Raw genomic sequence first — 15,721 nt, forward strand, 5'->3', positions numbered from 1 at the left:
GTGGATGTACAATATTAAGTAATGTTGTTAGAAAAGGCCTCATTTACATGATCACACTTAATAAGTAACCAAATAAGCAACATGATTATGGATTTTTAAAAGTGCTATGAAAGAAATAAACAGTATAATGTGAAACAGAGTAACTGAGGAAAGCCTTTTTTAATAGCGAATAATCAGAAGGCCTGTCTGAAGAGAAACTGGCATTTGAGCTGAGACTGAAGAGTGAAATTGAGTCAGTATGTGCGCCTTGGAATATCTTAACATGCTCCCCAAAGTACAAAAGGTTCAGATTCTCCTAAAGCAGTACCAGCATAATCAGCTATACTGAAATGTTATCACGGATGACAGAGATTCATAGAGGAAATGAAAACATTTATTGAATGTCATGTGCCAGGTAAATAAAAGACAATTTGCATGCTTGTCATACCTTTCTGCTATCTGAAGTTTACAAGAACAACCTGGCTGCTGTTCACTGAAAAAAAGTGTCCAAAACTGAGTAAAATCTATTAATGGTCAATTTTAGGTCATAGTAATAGTTTATGATGAACTTTTTTTAATTTAAAATATTCTGATAAAAATATGCTGTTCCATCCATCATGACACCATGTATTAGATCATGTGTTCCCATTTATGGTTCAGGATATATGGCCTACTGATAAAACATTCTTCAGTTCTACATGTAAAATAAGCAGTAACATGTACAACACACTATTTATGCATTTATGTGCGAACACTTAAGTCCATGTAAACAGTGACAAACTTCATAGACAATAAAAATTTCCCATAAATAAACAAAGCTATGATGTCTATAAAGTTTCTTTGATTTTGCGGTCTTAAATCTACCTGTAGATGAACAATCAGCTCTTAATAATTAACAGTAAATTATGTACTGGATATTGTTAACCTATACTGAACCATTAAGTGTACTGGAAAACAATATTTGAGATATGATTTAAGTGACAGAATAAAGAAATAAAGAGCTAAAGCTGAGGCTGAGCCTTGAATTAATCTATGCTTTTTGGGAAGCAGTCAAAAGATTACCCACGGCCCCTACATTATATAGGCTCATTAGTGACTTCCTTCCTACGTTCAAACTTATTGTTATTACTGCAGTATGCTTTTTGGTAATTCAGTTTTTGTAATTCTTTTCTAATAAAAAAGAGGAGATTAATGGAAAATGGAAGAGACAACAGATTCTCCAGAGTTTTACAGGAAAGAGCTTATTACTCTAAAAAGGCAAAGAAATATTTCTTGGACATACTGATACTGCTGTTTTATTTGCAATGTATTTTCATCCAGGAATCATCCAAGGCCCCTTAGAAACCTACAACAGAGCTAGCAGATATTTTCAGATGATCTAGTAAGAATCTAGCTTTGCAGGTTACTTGTCTATACTTGTATTTTACCTTGAAGACATCCTATCTTTTTATATAAGGTAAAAGAAAAGAAATTCACTCAAATCCAGGACTCAAGAGTTTCAGACATCTGATAACTTATGATCCTAAAAAAATGACTTTAGAGAAGGTCTCCCGACCACCTCTCCCAAAAAAGACTGGGACAATACAGGGACTTTTGAGAATATTTTTAGTAACAGACATTAGCTGATAAAAATTAGTAACAAGTGTCTTGTGAAACAAAATACATCTGCTACCTGTGTTTCATTAACATAATTACTATTCCTAATAGAAAACAGAACTGACATCAATTAGGACTTTATTTATTTATTTATTTATTTACTTTGGAGTAGGTATATCACATTCTGTATTTTTAGTTTCCTCACCTATAAAATATTATATAATAATTATGATTTGTTTGTTTGTTTTTTGAGATGGAGTTTTGCTCTTGTTGCCCAGGCTGGAGTGCAGTGGCACGATCTCAGCTCACTGCAACCCCCACCTTCTGGGTTCAAGCCCTTCTCCAGCCTCAGCCTCCCGAGTAGCTGAGATTACAGGCATGTGCCACCACGACTGGCTAATTTTGTATTTTCAGTAGAGACAGGGTTTCTCCAAGTTGGTCAGGCTGGTCTCGAACTCCCAACCTCAGGTGGTCCACCTGCCTCAGGCTCCCAAAGTGCTGGGATTACAGGCGTGAGTTACCGCGCCTGGCCAATAATTATGATTTTTATCAACTCAATCTGAAGTAGCTCAGAAAAAAGTCACTACACAAATACCAGAAACTATATATCATTTATAGAATACTGCATTATAGAACTATATTATTCTGTATATTGTACTGTACTGTTTTGTTCTTTGTATTTATAGCCATTACAACCTCCTCACAACTTCTATAGGAATTTAAGAACACTTGAAAAATAAGAAAAGATGATATGCAAGAATAATAGTGAAAAATGTTGCCCTGAGTAAAATAAAACAGAAAAATTTTCATGTAAATTTCCAAACATAACTAACATGTATATTAATGAACCTACTCACTAAGAATTCAGGCAGGATTTTTCATAACTACAGATGTAATCATTGGTAACCCAGCAATGACTACTTCATGGCCAAGTGAAAGAGATGGAAAGCTGATCACTTCTGCAGTATAGATCCTTTGGTAGTTCAGTTCTTTTCTTTTTCTTTTTTCTTTTTTTCTTTTCTTTTTTTAAGATGGAGTCTCCCTCTGTAGCCCAGGCTGGATTGGAGTGCAGTGGCACTATGTCGGCTCACTGCAACCTCCACTTCCCGGGTTCAAGCAATTCTCCTGCCTCAGCTTCCTGAGTAGCTGAGACTACAGGCGTGTGCCACCACGCCCAGCAAATTTTTGTATTTTTAGTAGAGATGAGGTTTCACAGTGTTAGCCAGGATGGTCTCGATCTCCTGATCCACCCACCTCGGCCTCCCAAAGAGGTGGGATTACAGGCGTGAGCCACCACACCCGGCCCATTCTGCAGTTCTTTAAAATCCTTCCTGACATCATGAGAGACCCGCTAGTTGAAAGGGAATCATTTCATGATTTTTCAACACCAGATGTATCCCCTCTCAAAAATTCTAAAATGTTCTTCTAAGTCTACAGCAACTGTATTTAATGTTCATTTCAGCATGCTATACTCAGACAGCTACCTAAATCAGGGCTGGTTTGTTTTTCCCTTCAGCTGCCATCTGAAGAATGATTTGCTTACCCACTGGACTCTGACCTTTGAAGCCACTATTGTTTTCCAAAGTAGTATTTAGAATTGTTTAAAACTTTAGGGATTCGCCAGATATAAACCAGCGTAGATTTGTGTAAACTGACACAAGTTCAGAGGTGGGAGTGATTGTAAAGAATCAATTATGACTCAATACACTTTGTTAGTAACATATAGCACTTAAAAAAATAACACAATCATTTTCATATAGTATATGAATCTAGGGAAACCATTATTTTGCTACAAATCTAAGTGAAAAGGATTCACGATAAAATACTTAAAACTGTATAGGTCTGTAAGATACTAATGTCTTTCTCAAAGTTTTCCAATTTTATTTTCTATCTATTACAGAAGTCTTTATAAACAAAACATATTAAGAATATAAAGGCAAGCCACACACGGTGGTTCACGCCTGTAATCCCAACACTTTGGGAGGCCGAGGCGGGCTGATCACTTGAGGTCAGGAGTTCAAGACCAGCCTGGCCAACATGGTGAAACCCCATCTCTACTAAAAATACAAAACAGCCAGGTGTGGTGGTGCGTGCCTGTAATCCCAGCTATTCAGAGGCTGAGGTGAGAGAATCTCTTGAACCTAGGAAGTGGAGGTTGTAGTGAGCCAAAATTGTGCCACTGCACTCCAGCCTGGGTGACAGAGCAAAACTCCATCTCAAATAAAAAGAATATAAAAGCAGAATATCAGGAACATAAAGTAAAAATATGTAATTTTGTATTCTTTATCTCATTTCAAATCAATTAGTCTGAACTGAATTAGATATATAGATATAGCAAGAAGAATTAAGTCAATTTTTTATTAATTTATTTGAGAGAGAAAAAGACTATATCGTGTAGCCATAGATTCTATAAAACTGGTAATATAAATTATCTAATGTAGAAATTTGCAGGTGGAGTTAAAAACCCAGTTTCCAATAGAAAATAAAAATATAGATTATTTCACTTGCTAACAAAGAAATGAGAGACATAGATACGAATAATGTAACAGAAATTTTCTAAGTTCATTTGATCATGAATTTCAATGTATTAATCCATAAGTATATATAGAAAGACTATGATTAAAGTTCGACTGACTTTTATTGAAACAAACAACCTAAGAACAAAAGAAACTAGAACCATACAAAATAAGATTAAGGATAAGCCAAAGTTTTACACAAGGTTCTACATATCATATAATCACACACAATCTTTAAATCTAGTGCACAAATATGCTGCTAAAGCCTAACAAGAATAATAATAATACACTTGTCACCCAAGAGATATTTAAGATAACACTTCCCTTTATTCTGTACCCAAAGAGGATACATACAGTGCAATGATCCAGTACAATACTACCCTGACACTTAATTATTATTATTTCTAAAAGAGGATTTAAAAGACTATTTACCTGAAAATAGAAATCAGGCCGGGCGCAGTGGCTCACGCCTGTAATCCTAGCTCTTTGGGAGGCCAAGGTGGGCAGATCACTTGAGGCCAGGAGTTCGAGACCAGCCTGGCCAACATGGCGAAACCCCGTCTCTACTAAAAGTACAAAAATCAGCCGGGCATGATGGTGCACGCCTGTATTCCCAGCTACTCAGGAGACTGAGGCAGGAGAATTGCTTGAACCTAGGAAACAGAGGTTACAGTGAGCCAAGATTGCACCACTGCGCTCCAGCCTGGGCAACAGAGCGAGACTCTGTCTCAAAAAAAAAAAAAAAAAAAAAAAAGAAAAAAGAAAAAAAAAAGAAATCCAGGATTTCAACTTATTTTTTAAATCTGAATTTTTTTGGTAAGCAATTTGACATATTAAAAACCAATTTTTTCATTCACTATGCTTATATTGTGTTCTTAATAAGAACATATCCACTAAAATCTTGCTCTATGAAACTTAAAAAGAATTTTATTCATTTTCTGATGTAGACACTGTGACTTTTTTTTAAGGCAGACATGCAGAGTAAATTATGATGCCTACATTTTTTTTTCTTCCATAGCAATTTTCCCTGTTTCACTACTTGAGCTAATGTCATCTTGTTCCTGCTTGGTTGTGGTGCTGGAATGTGGGCAGTGGATGAAGCAACATGAAGTGACTTAGTACTATCAAGTATGAATAAAAGTAAAGCTGTCTAGCTAATGTAAAAATGCCCTAATTTAGCTCAATTATAAGAGTATCAGAAAAGTGGCAGAGGGATTTTAAAGCCATAACATTTCAAAAGATGAAATAAAGTTGGCATCATAAATTCAAGATTTAAAGAAAAAACACATTAAGAATTACTAAAATTCTACCTGCATCCCTCACAAGAAATCTGTAATGTGCTTAACTTAGGATTATTGAAACATTTAGAAAAAATATTGTACATATGATATCAGAAAAACTGCAGTGTCAAAAGCCATATTTAAATTAAGATATTACTAGAGGGAACCGACATTCATCATAATTCCATCTTAACGTCTGTGTCATGGAAGAACACATATAAATGACGAAACATAAGGATGAAGACTTCTTACCCCATATTTACATTGGCGGGAAGTTGCTCCATACTGGAAACGACATTGCTCATCAGCATCATACACCTGACCTGGGGCCACAGCTGGATAAAGAAAGTCACGCTTGGGAGGCTCATTATCAAGGCAAGTACCACGGCCTGAACTGTTCAACATAAAGGATCAAAGGAAATTAGGTACTCTATGGACTATTTCAGTCACAATTATGAAACCATGTGTTGAGCTTTGTTTTAATAACTTGATGCATGAAAAACAATACATTCTCCCAATAAATAATCACATGGCAGAACAGAATAGCTTTACTGAAACCTGAATAAGAGCTCCAAATAATTCATTTCAGCACCAAGACACAATAAAATCATTTCAGACAACAATCTGAAAATGTCACGTTGGCCTTGATTTAAACTAATTTCTCAAGGAATCAAAACAGAATTTCATATTGCTCTAAGCTTCTTGTTTGTTTTTATTGAAAATATAACCACATCTGGTAGTAGAATTAAAAACATGAAATGCAGAAAATTAAAAAAAAATTATGGTTGTAATCCTTAAAGACCTAATTTATATAGTTCCACCTTGGGCAGAACAATAGATGTTATGTTAAGGCATGTCCATAGGTTCTTGAAATATTTCACTAATAAATGGGTTGAATGACAGATGAGGCCAACGACCAAAGTTTTCCTCTCAAATATATTAGAAGTGTTTAGTCTCTCAAAAATTTCATATTTCATCTAGGATCATCAGAATTGGAAAAGAGAATGTTCTCTTCTTTGTATAATTTCTGCGTTTCAAGCTATGCCTGCACTCAAACATAATATTTTAATTCAGTGGAACAAATAACATAAAGGTTGCCAAAACCCAGACAAAATACCTTAGTTTAAAGAGTTTTAAACCTTGCTAAATATAATTGTTCATTTTTATTTAGTCAGTGTGCATAAAATAGGACAGATGCTTTTTTACTTTCATTTCACATGTGAGTAAGTTAGAATTTTTAAAGAATTCCTACGCCAACATTTAAAAATTTTTTCCAACATTCCTGTCCATTGTGCCAGCACTTGTGTTTTTTTTTTTTTTCCCAAATCTTTTCCATCCACTTTGCCAAAGGAAAATAATTTCACAAGTAGAAGTTCCTCAACTGTTATTTAGGACAGTACAATTTTTCACTTATAGATAACTAAGAAAGAACTATGCATAACAATGACTTTGCTATTCACTTAAAAGTTTCTCATATTCTTATCATGTCAATGTGTTCTATAAAAAGGTATGTTCACACACAGCAGCAAATTAATACCGTTTAAAAACTGAACCACACTATTCCTAAGGTGATATAAAGACCAAAGAGACAGACTACTGTCTTCTTTATATCCTTCTCCTTTCTCTCATGCCCTCCTAATTTTTTAATCAACAAGAAATATTTAGATGGAACATTAAGTATGGTACTGATATAGATGGATTTTAGCACTGGCTACTACAATCATTTCATTTGTCACTGCTCAAGGTATCTAACTAACAAAGAACAACCTTTTTTCACCCAGCTATCCAGTTTTCATAACAGAGCACTTTTTAATTTCCTTTTTGTTATACTTTTATAAATTGACATGTACCTCAGCAAGAAAAATTACCTCTAGATGAATTTTTAAATAATGCTTTTTTGGTTTTATTAAGTAAAATATCTTTAATCTATAAGGATATGCAAACTTTAGGCAAATGTAATGCTACTAGTAAATTTTAAATTATATATTAAGGTTAATGACAAAGAGGTCATATTTGAATAGTATAATGGAAAAAGAACCATTTTGATAATATGGATATTGGTGAGATAACTGAATTAGTAGTTTAATTCCCCAATTTTCTTCTAAAATATCTGTTTCATTTCTATTGACAATAAAATTATAAATATCTTTATGAAAGGAATTAAATATGTAATAAAAATACAATAACAAGTTAAGTACTACTATAAATCTTTTTTATGGAAAACATTTATTTTAAATTGTGTACTGAAGTAGGTATCCAATAGGCAAAAAATATTTACAATGGCATAACCAAAAAAGTGTAGGACATATTCACCTAAGTGACACCAGCTTTTGGTGACACCAACTTATTTTATTTAAATTTTAAAATAATTACTTTTAGTAATACATAAAATTAACCCAGAATCAGAGGAAGAACTGTGTAGATCCCAAAGAAGAGTTTAAGAATAGATATCCTGAGGAAAAAATTCTTTTCTGATGGCAAACTGGAAACTGACTTAACCCAGAGGGAAGCAAGAATAATTGCTTCATCTAAAATTATTGTTTCAATATATTAATATTAGTGGTTTTCTAATCATGGTTCACGTTCTTTAAAAAATACCAAACCAGAGGACAACTGCAATGGCCTTCATACCACCAAGAATGCCATGAACTGCACGCACCTGTGGTCAAAACTCTCCTAAGGAAGTTTATCCCAAAAGTATATTTTTGTTTTAGTTCTTTGGAAGCAACTATTGCTTTGTATTAATGTAGTCTAGACAAGTCTTGTTCTCCCTTTCCAGTATATTTTTACAGAAGAATAAAACACCATATGAAATAAAATATAAAGGAAAACCATATGGATCTTTAAAAATGAACCAGCATTTAGAAACATGGAATAAACAAAGGACTTTTGAAATGGATTTGGCTATATTTGTACAAATTAGCAAGGCTTACAAGTCAAGTGTCTTCCAGTAAAGCAAATGTGGGGATACATCTGCAAGGTGGATTTAAATTGGTTGTACATTTCTACACGTTTACTACATGTGTAGTACATTTTCCTTCTAGTAACCATATCTGGTATATACAGTAAAACCTTGATTTAAATATTTGAGGGATGGGATAGTTTTCCTGTTTTAATTCTTTTGCTTTTGTTTTAAGATGGGATCTCGCTTTGTCATCCAGGCTAGAGTGAAGTGGCATGATCACAGCTAACTGCAGCCTTGAACTACTGGGCTCAAGTGATCCTCCCACCTCAGCCTCCCGAGGAGCTGGGACCAGAGGCATGCCTGGCTAATTTCTGTATCTTTTGTAGATACTGAGTCTCATTATCTTGCCCAGGCTGGTCTAGAACTCCTGGTCTCAAGAGATCTTCCTGCCTTGGCATCCCAAAGTGCTGGGATTATAGGCATGAACCACTGCATCTGGCCTATATTTTAATTCTTAACTAAGGGTTAAGCAAGAAAAATGCTTTTTGCACTATGTTAACCAAAATTTGTCTGCTACTTTCCTGCTATGTTCAAGTAACTAAAGTCTATAGACGATAATTATTAGTTACTAATTAATTCTTAAAATAATTCTGGATATTTTCATGCCTCTGAGTCATCAATTACCATTATGAAATATTACAGATATAGGTACAGAGGTAGAAAACATAGATGTGAGCAATGTATATTTAACCCTGGGAGTGCTTTTCCTTATTTCTTTTCTATGAAAATTCTCAAGTGCTTAATTCCAGTAATAGCCCTCATTTCCCCCCATCCCCAAAGGTAACTACTATTCTAACTTTTTATAATAATAATTTCCTTGCTTTGCTTAATAATTTTACTGTCTAATTATTCATCTGCCAGTTTTGAGACTCTATATAAAAGTAGTCACACTGTGGGTAGTCTTTTGTGGCTTTATTCTTTTGCTCAATATTGTGAATATGAGATACTTCTATGTTGATGTGTGTAAATGTAATTGTAGCCTGTTCATTTTTATTGTTCTTTAATGTTCCATTTATAAGTATGTCACAATTATTTATAATTCCTCTACTAATAAACATCTGGATTATTTCCAATTCCTAAGAATTGCAAATTACGCTGATATGAACACTTTTTGTATGTCTCCTGGTATAAATGTGTAAATCTATTAGGTTGGTGCAAAAGTAATTGTGTGTTTGCAATTACTTTAATGGCAAAAACCACAATTACTTTTGTGCCAACCTAATATTTCCTTTCATAAAATATTAGATATAAGTTGTCTTATAGCTAATTGAGATATAACTATACAATTCTTACAATGTACAGTGTTATTTATGCTACTATCAAAATTATAATAGCACTATAGTGATATTATATACAAATCTTCTCATCAAATAATAATTTTAAACATAGATGGTTTGTATGTTGGTGTAATATGCAAATTTTTCCACTCAGAAAACATGAATCTCACTCATTATTAAATGTAGAATAGTGTTAGTCTCCATCTATGATATGTAGTTACAACTTATTATTAAACATATACTTGTCAGATCAAAATTGTACATATAAAAAGTAGACCTGTGATTATTTCCCTAGCAGCATATAATCACAACTAAAAACCCAAACCCTAGTTAATATCTACAGCAACACAGATAATTATTGAATTCCTAGACTCTATTTTTGTTTATGCTTCTAAGACTAAGCAAAAAAATGCATTAGTTTTATAATATACTTCTCCCTTGATTATGAAATTCATAGTAAATCGAAGTATATTTACATTTCCCAAAATGTTTGCAGTATGATGAGAAAGTCATATTTTATGAATTCTACTTCTAATTTAGAGAGGTCTTATTTACATAATCCAAAAATTAGCCTTGAATATAGGAATATGAGTTAGAGTTCGGTCATCAGCAAAAATTTACAGATCCCTATGTAAAATATGCACTCACGGCTTTGTTTCCAGAACACATTAGGATGTACTCTTAATTATGATTTTAGATGTATTTTCACTAAAACAGTTATACCATAAAATATGAATTTTAGTCTATAATACAGTGGGTCAATCTAAAAAATAAATCTTTCCATATAACCCTGTATATATCTTAACAGTCTCTTAACAACAACAACAAAAAGTTAACACTTAATACCACCTCCTATTTTTATTCCACTAAGTTGTGCTGATTCACATAAATTAAGCAAAATAGCATTGGGTTGATATCATCTATAGTAAGTCAACTGTCTTATGCACTATAGTCTCATAAACTGCTTTGTCAGTCTTCTCAATGAAGCTAACAATGCACTGCCTTCTAAGGCAAATCTTTTTCTCTCACCCTTAATATAACTGAGCTTGAAGCTTTCGAGACACAAATACTGTATTGAGAATGGTTTACCCTTTTCCCCCTATATGTAATTATGACTTATCAAAGTTACTATGGTTAGAGTAAGGTTCCCCAAATGTATCAGATAAACAGAAGGAGGAGAAACCTGTTTTGCCAAGCTCTTAGATTCTACATTTTTTTAAAAAGGTCCCATCTATAAAGATTGTTTTTTTATACAACAGTCTGATGTTGACCTTTGAAGGTCATTGCTAGAGAGCAAATGTGAGTGCTTTGGTCATCTTGCTCATCTTATATCAGTTCTCTTGTAGATCTACAATCACCTTTCTTCCTAGGTCAACTCTGACTGTAACATTGCTTCTCTTAATATGTTCAGCTTCCATTCTTTCTGTGAAAATGTCTACTCTGTATTTAATTTGGAACTGTAGGAAATTTTGCTATGGATCTTTGACAGTTCAAAAAAGTTAACAGACTTTAATTTTAATAGAGCAAGAGTTGATTCACAGAGCCCCCATAATTTTTGAAATCTTTATGAAATTATTCTGTACTATTGCTAAGTGGTGGAAAATGCATGAAAAACTGGCTTAAATTATTTCTGGCTGTCTTCCACTGCCTGGTAAATTGGCCCATAGTCATCAATGAGTGTGAGCCATAATACCAGGTTCACCTTTCTCTATAGTGTAAATAAATAAATAAATCAGTCCCGCAGGCAGATAGGAAAGACACTACCTGCAAAGCCGTCGCCGGAAAACATCAGAAGCTGGCATAACACGTCCATTTTAACGGAAATGGGTTCTTTATTATTTAATCAGGACGGCTTCTGGGCGATTCATGAACCACTTATTGAATCACCGAGTTTAAGAAATCTGAAAAAAAATATTGGGAGTTGGTAAACACCATCTCCTGATTGATCAATAGCACCTAGTGTTTTAGAATGACACGAGAGACTTTGTATTCTATTGGCCATGGAATCGTTTTCAGTTGAACATAGTGAATAGTGAATCTCTATAAATCATAGAAAGCTCATTGTTAAAATCCACCATCATCTTTGGCCTATACAGCTACTAAGTAGAGAAAGGTATGCGTTTTGTTGGCTGGGCTGCAGTTCCTAAACAATTCATCTTTCAAGATTCTTTTTCTTGAGAAGAGAAGCTAAAATAAAATGTTATGAGCCTTTTCGAGCCAACTATAAAACATAAATGTAACCTCAATCCCTGATCAAAATAGCACTGGATTTTAAAAAATATCACGCATAGCTGTTAAAGCAATTAAGTTCACTGCATTAATAAAAAGGAACAAAGAAATTCAAGAAAGTTACTGTTATGTCTTTGTGCTCCGGTGAACTGACCTTTTTAAAGAGCCTTGTGTTTAAAAACCCTTTATTGCTTGGTCAGATTATAATCAGATTTGTTTAGTTTTATTATTAAAGAGGAGGGAAAGCCAAGTTTTCCCCAAGTCTCTACCCACTGTGCTTCACATCTATCTTTCATTAATAGTTTTAACTTTGTGAGCATTCCCATGAGGATGTACATGAGAAATATTTTTATAAAATACAGGATAAATAAGCCCATTAGAACCCTGTCAACACTAATCATGCTTACACATACATGCAATAAAGCTTAAATAATGCTTTTTGGATCAATTCTTTTAATTAATTCAATGGAACACTTTATTGAAACTAGTAATATTTTTATGTCCCTCACCAAACCAGTGGTGATTTTTAAACTGTATTTTACCAGCAATTTAGGGATTCCCTTTTGGAGTGTCTTAGCCTCAATATGCTTTCAAGTAGACAAGATCTGGTAGGAGATCACAACTGGTCCTTGTATTTAGTATACAGAGATGGTACTAGCAAATGAGCTGTGCAATATAGCCAATGGGACAGAAACAAGATAAAGGAGAAAAGAAAAAGGTACAAAAACAAACAAACAAAAAAACAACAACAAAAAAACAAGATAAGAGCAACCATCAGAAATGCACAGGAATCCTGAGCATGTTATACAGTTTGTCTTTCTGGTGATGGACATTAAGACTCCATTGTAAAAACATAAGCCAAGTCAAGGGAGAAATTCCAGATCTGACTTGATGTCTAGGGAGAGTGGATCTTCAAAAATGTTTAAAATTTAGATAAATGATCTCATTAAAACGATCTTAGAAAATGATATTGCTAATGCTTTGTATTAAGAACGACCAAAAGATACCTTACAAATGCTCTGTGGTCTACCTTTATAGCACTTCAATCAGTTTTCACTGTAGGCAAGTATAATCATATAATTTTCTGTTACTAAGATTAAAAATTATTAGGTTATAATATGGTTATCAGAAGAACTACCTTCTGAAATAAATTTCAAATTCCTTCAACTTTATTATTACATTAATTTAAAAGAGCTCATTTTAAACATTTATCTTTTGATTTGTTTTTTAATAAAGCATTGTGCTAGGTAATTTAAAGTCTCTTGTTTGTGACCTTTTAAGAATATCTCATCATAGTTTTCAAAATATATGCTCTGGCTATTAGTAGATATGAAGGAAATTTTAATAAATAATGTTACCCTATGTAACTTATTTGAATTTTTAAAATTCTACAACATAATCATTTTAATATAAACTTTGAACACAGCCAATTTTTAAGAAGAATTTCCATTGCTGGCCTGTACTTTATGTATACCTTACTTTTTCACAGAGTATTTAATTTCTCCTCCCCAAGGAAAAAAAATGGCACAAAACAGTTAAAAATAATGGTAAAGCAATAAAGCACTGAAATCTTGATATTATTTAAAATAATATTTACCATTTAAAGAATGTCTGTTATGTATTTTATATACATTATAGCATGACATATAATTACATATATAACACCTGATGACATACACAGTATGACTTAAATTCATTTAACAACTTAGGACGCTGAAGATTAGAAAAGTTAAGGAACACGCACTTAGAAAGTCAGACCCAAGTCTATCGATTTCCAAAGTACAATCCTTAAGCCCTATGCAAGTGAGATGTGGAAGAGCATCTGATTTTCTTAACATAGTTATACCTGAGCTAATTTGTATTCTTCACATTTAAATAACCAGACTCTTGGAATATACATTAAAGGTCGAAAAAGTTCTCAAACTGTAGAAAAATGGATCGCTTCATACATTTTCAAAAACAAATCTTTTTCTCAAAGTGTTCATTTCCTTGGTGTTTGGTTTTTTGTTGTTGTTGTTGTTACTATTAGATACTTTGGCTCTCCTATAGAACTCAGTTTTTTCACCGACAAAATAAAATATGTAATCACTGAACTCAAATTTGGCCTATGTGCTATTAAATCATGCAAATCTGAATGCTTTCTGAAATTGTCTCCCATTTATGAAACAATTGTAACACTCACACCATCAGTCCCACTTATATCCTTGCTCCACTTCCTCTATTCTATAAATTCTATATGAAGAAAAAAATTGCCACAACGATATATTAAAGTATTTAGGAAACAGTTGAAACATCAGTAGGCCCTATAAAAGTTACTCATTATGCAAAGTTGAAAGCACTACATGTTAGGCTTCTACCAGTGGCTTACTTCTGGAGCAATTTATCATCACTCTCCAGAGATTACTTACTCTAGAAAGCTGGTGATGTAGTCTCGACTGCACGCAGACCAGGAAAAAGGATTGGTATTCGCAGTAATGTGAGCTGCCATAAGTTTTGCTGCTTCGTGACCTTTCGTCCCACAAGAATTTCCAATTCCATCATGGTTCATACCAAAACTGTTTTAATGAGGAAAAAACATAGAATAAATAAATAAGAAAAAAAAACCAATACATCACTTATTTCCTTATTTGGCCATTTATTAGCCTTATCAACCTATGCCTTCCATCAGGATAGGCCAGATCCTCTAAAGAAATTTAGGATTAAAATTAAAGAGACTAAGGAATAAGGAATACTTCAGTGATACATGTCTAAATGTCTTTAAATGTAATCACATACTCTCACCTGTTATCGCACGTTTCAATTTCTCTTTGAGCCAAATATATTATATATCAATCCTTACTTTATAAATTAGAAAATAGATTTAGCAAAGATAAACGACCTGCTAAAGATCACACAGTTTGTCAGTGTTGGAATTGTTAGCAGAACCTGCCTTTTAACATGTTAGTGTTCATCCTACCTCACTATGCTGAATCCAAAAGCGAACTACAAGAATATAGCTATGATTAGTTGGGTTTTAGGTTATAGGCCAAATACATAAGTTCTTTTTCTTTTTCTTTCTTTTTTTTTTTGAGATGCAGTCTCGCTCTGTCGCCCAGGCTGGAGTGCAGTGGCGCCATCTCGGCTCACTGCAAGCTCCGCCTCCCGGGTTCACGCCATTGTCCTGCCTCAGCCTCCCAAGTAGCTGGGACTACAGGCACCTGCCACCACGCCTGGCTAATTTTTTGTATTTTTAGTAGAGACGGGGTTTCACCATGTTAGCCAGGATGGTCTCGATCTCCTGACCTCGTGATCCGCCTGCCTCAGCCTCCCAAAGTGCTGGGATTAAAGGCATGAGCCACCGTGCCCGGCCGTAAGTCCTTTTTCTTATTAATATTAATAAAAGAGAATTTAACACACATGTAATTCGTGGTCATTTGTATGTGTGTTTCAAAACACCTTTTGAAAACCATTGATATACTTAAGGATTATGGTTTTTCTTTATTGTGGCCTCTTTCGTTTTTAAAATATTTTCTTTGTCATTTTTTTCCTGTGTTATATAGCCATGCTTAGTTCTAACAATGTGATCTAAAAAAACATTTTTACAATAAAAATCTTTTTCTGAAAAAGATATACCCACTACATACCATATATATATATATGTATGTGTTTATCCAATGTATGTGTATAAACAGATTACATATACATTTTAACATTTCTTCACAAGTAACCAGAAGTTTAGATTGAATATTACTAAGAAAATAAATTTATGTGTCTGTTACAACATATATTCTAATAAGTGCACCATGATATGTGTTCGAGAAAATGTCACTAGAGTGTAAAATAGATGAGGATAGTTGCTGGAGAAAAAGTCCGGAAAGGTAGTTGGGAATAGGTAAGTAC

General features: G+C 33.6%; 1 protein-coding gene across 1 annotated transcript in view; it reads right to left on the reverse strand.

Moving 5' to 3' along the window:
* Nucleotides 1-15,721, reverse strand: part of ADAMTS6 (ADAM metallopeptidase with thrombospondin type 1 motif 6) — a 333,888-nt gene that overhangs the window by 145,912 nt on the left and 172,255 nt on the right. The window contains exons 9-10 of the mRNA XM_058433874.1: nucleotides 14,251-14,397; nucleotides 5,624-5,765 (exon numbers count right to left, since the gene is read on the reverse strand). Of these exons, the coding sequence (XP_058289857.1) occupies nucleotides 5,624-5,765; nucleotides 14,251-14,397 (289 nt within the window). The remainder of the gene's footprint in view (nucleotides 1-5,623; nucleotides 5,766-14,250; nucleotides 14,398-15,721) is intronic.

This window comes from Hylobates moloch, unplaced genomic scaffold, assembly GCF_009828535.3.
Source record: "Hylobates moloch isolate HMO894 unplaced genomic scaffold, HMol_V3 SCAFFOLD_23, whole genome shotgun sequence".
Lineage (NCBI taxonomy): Eukaryota > Metazoa > Chordata > Mammalia > Primates > Hylobatidae > Hylobates > Hylobates moloch.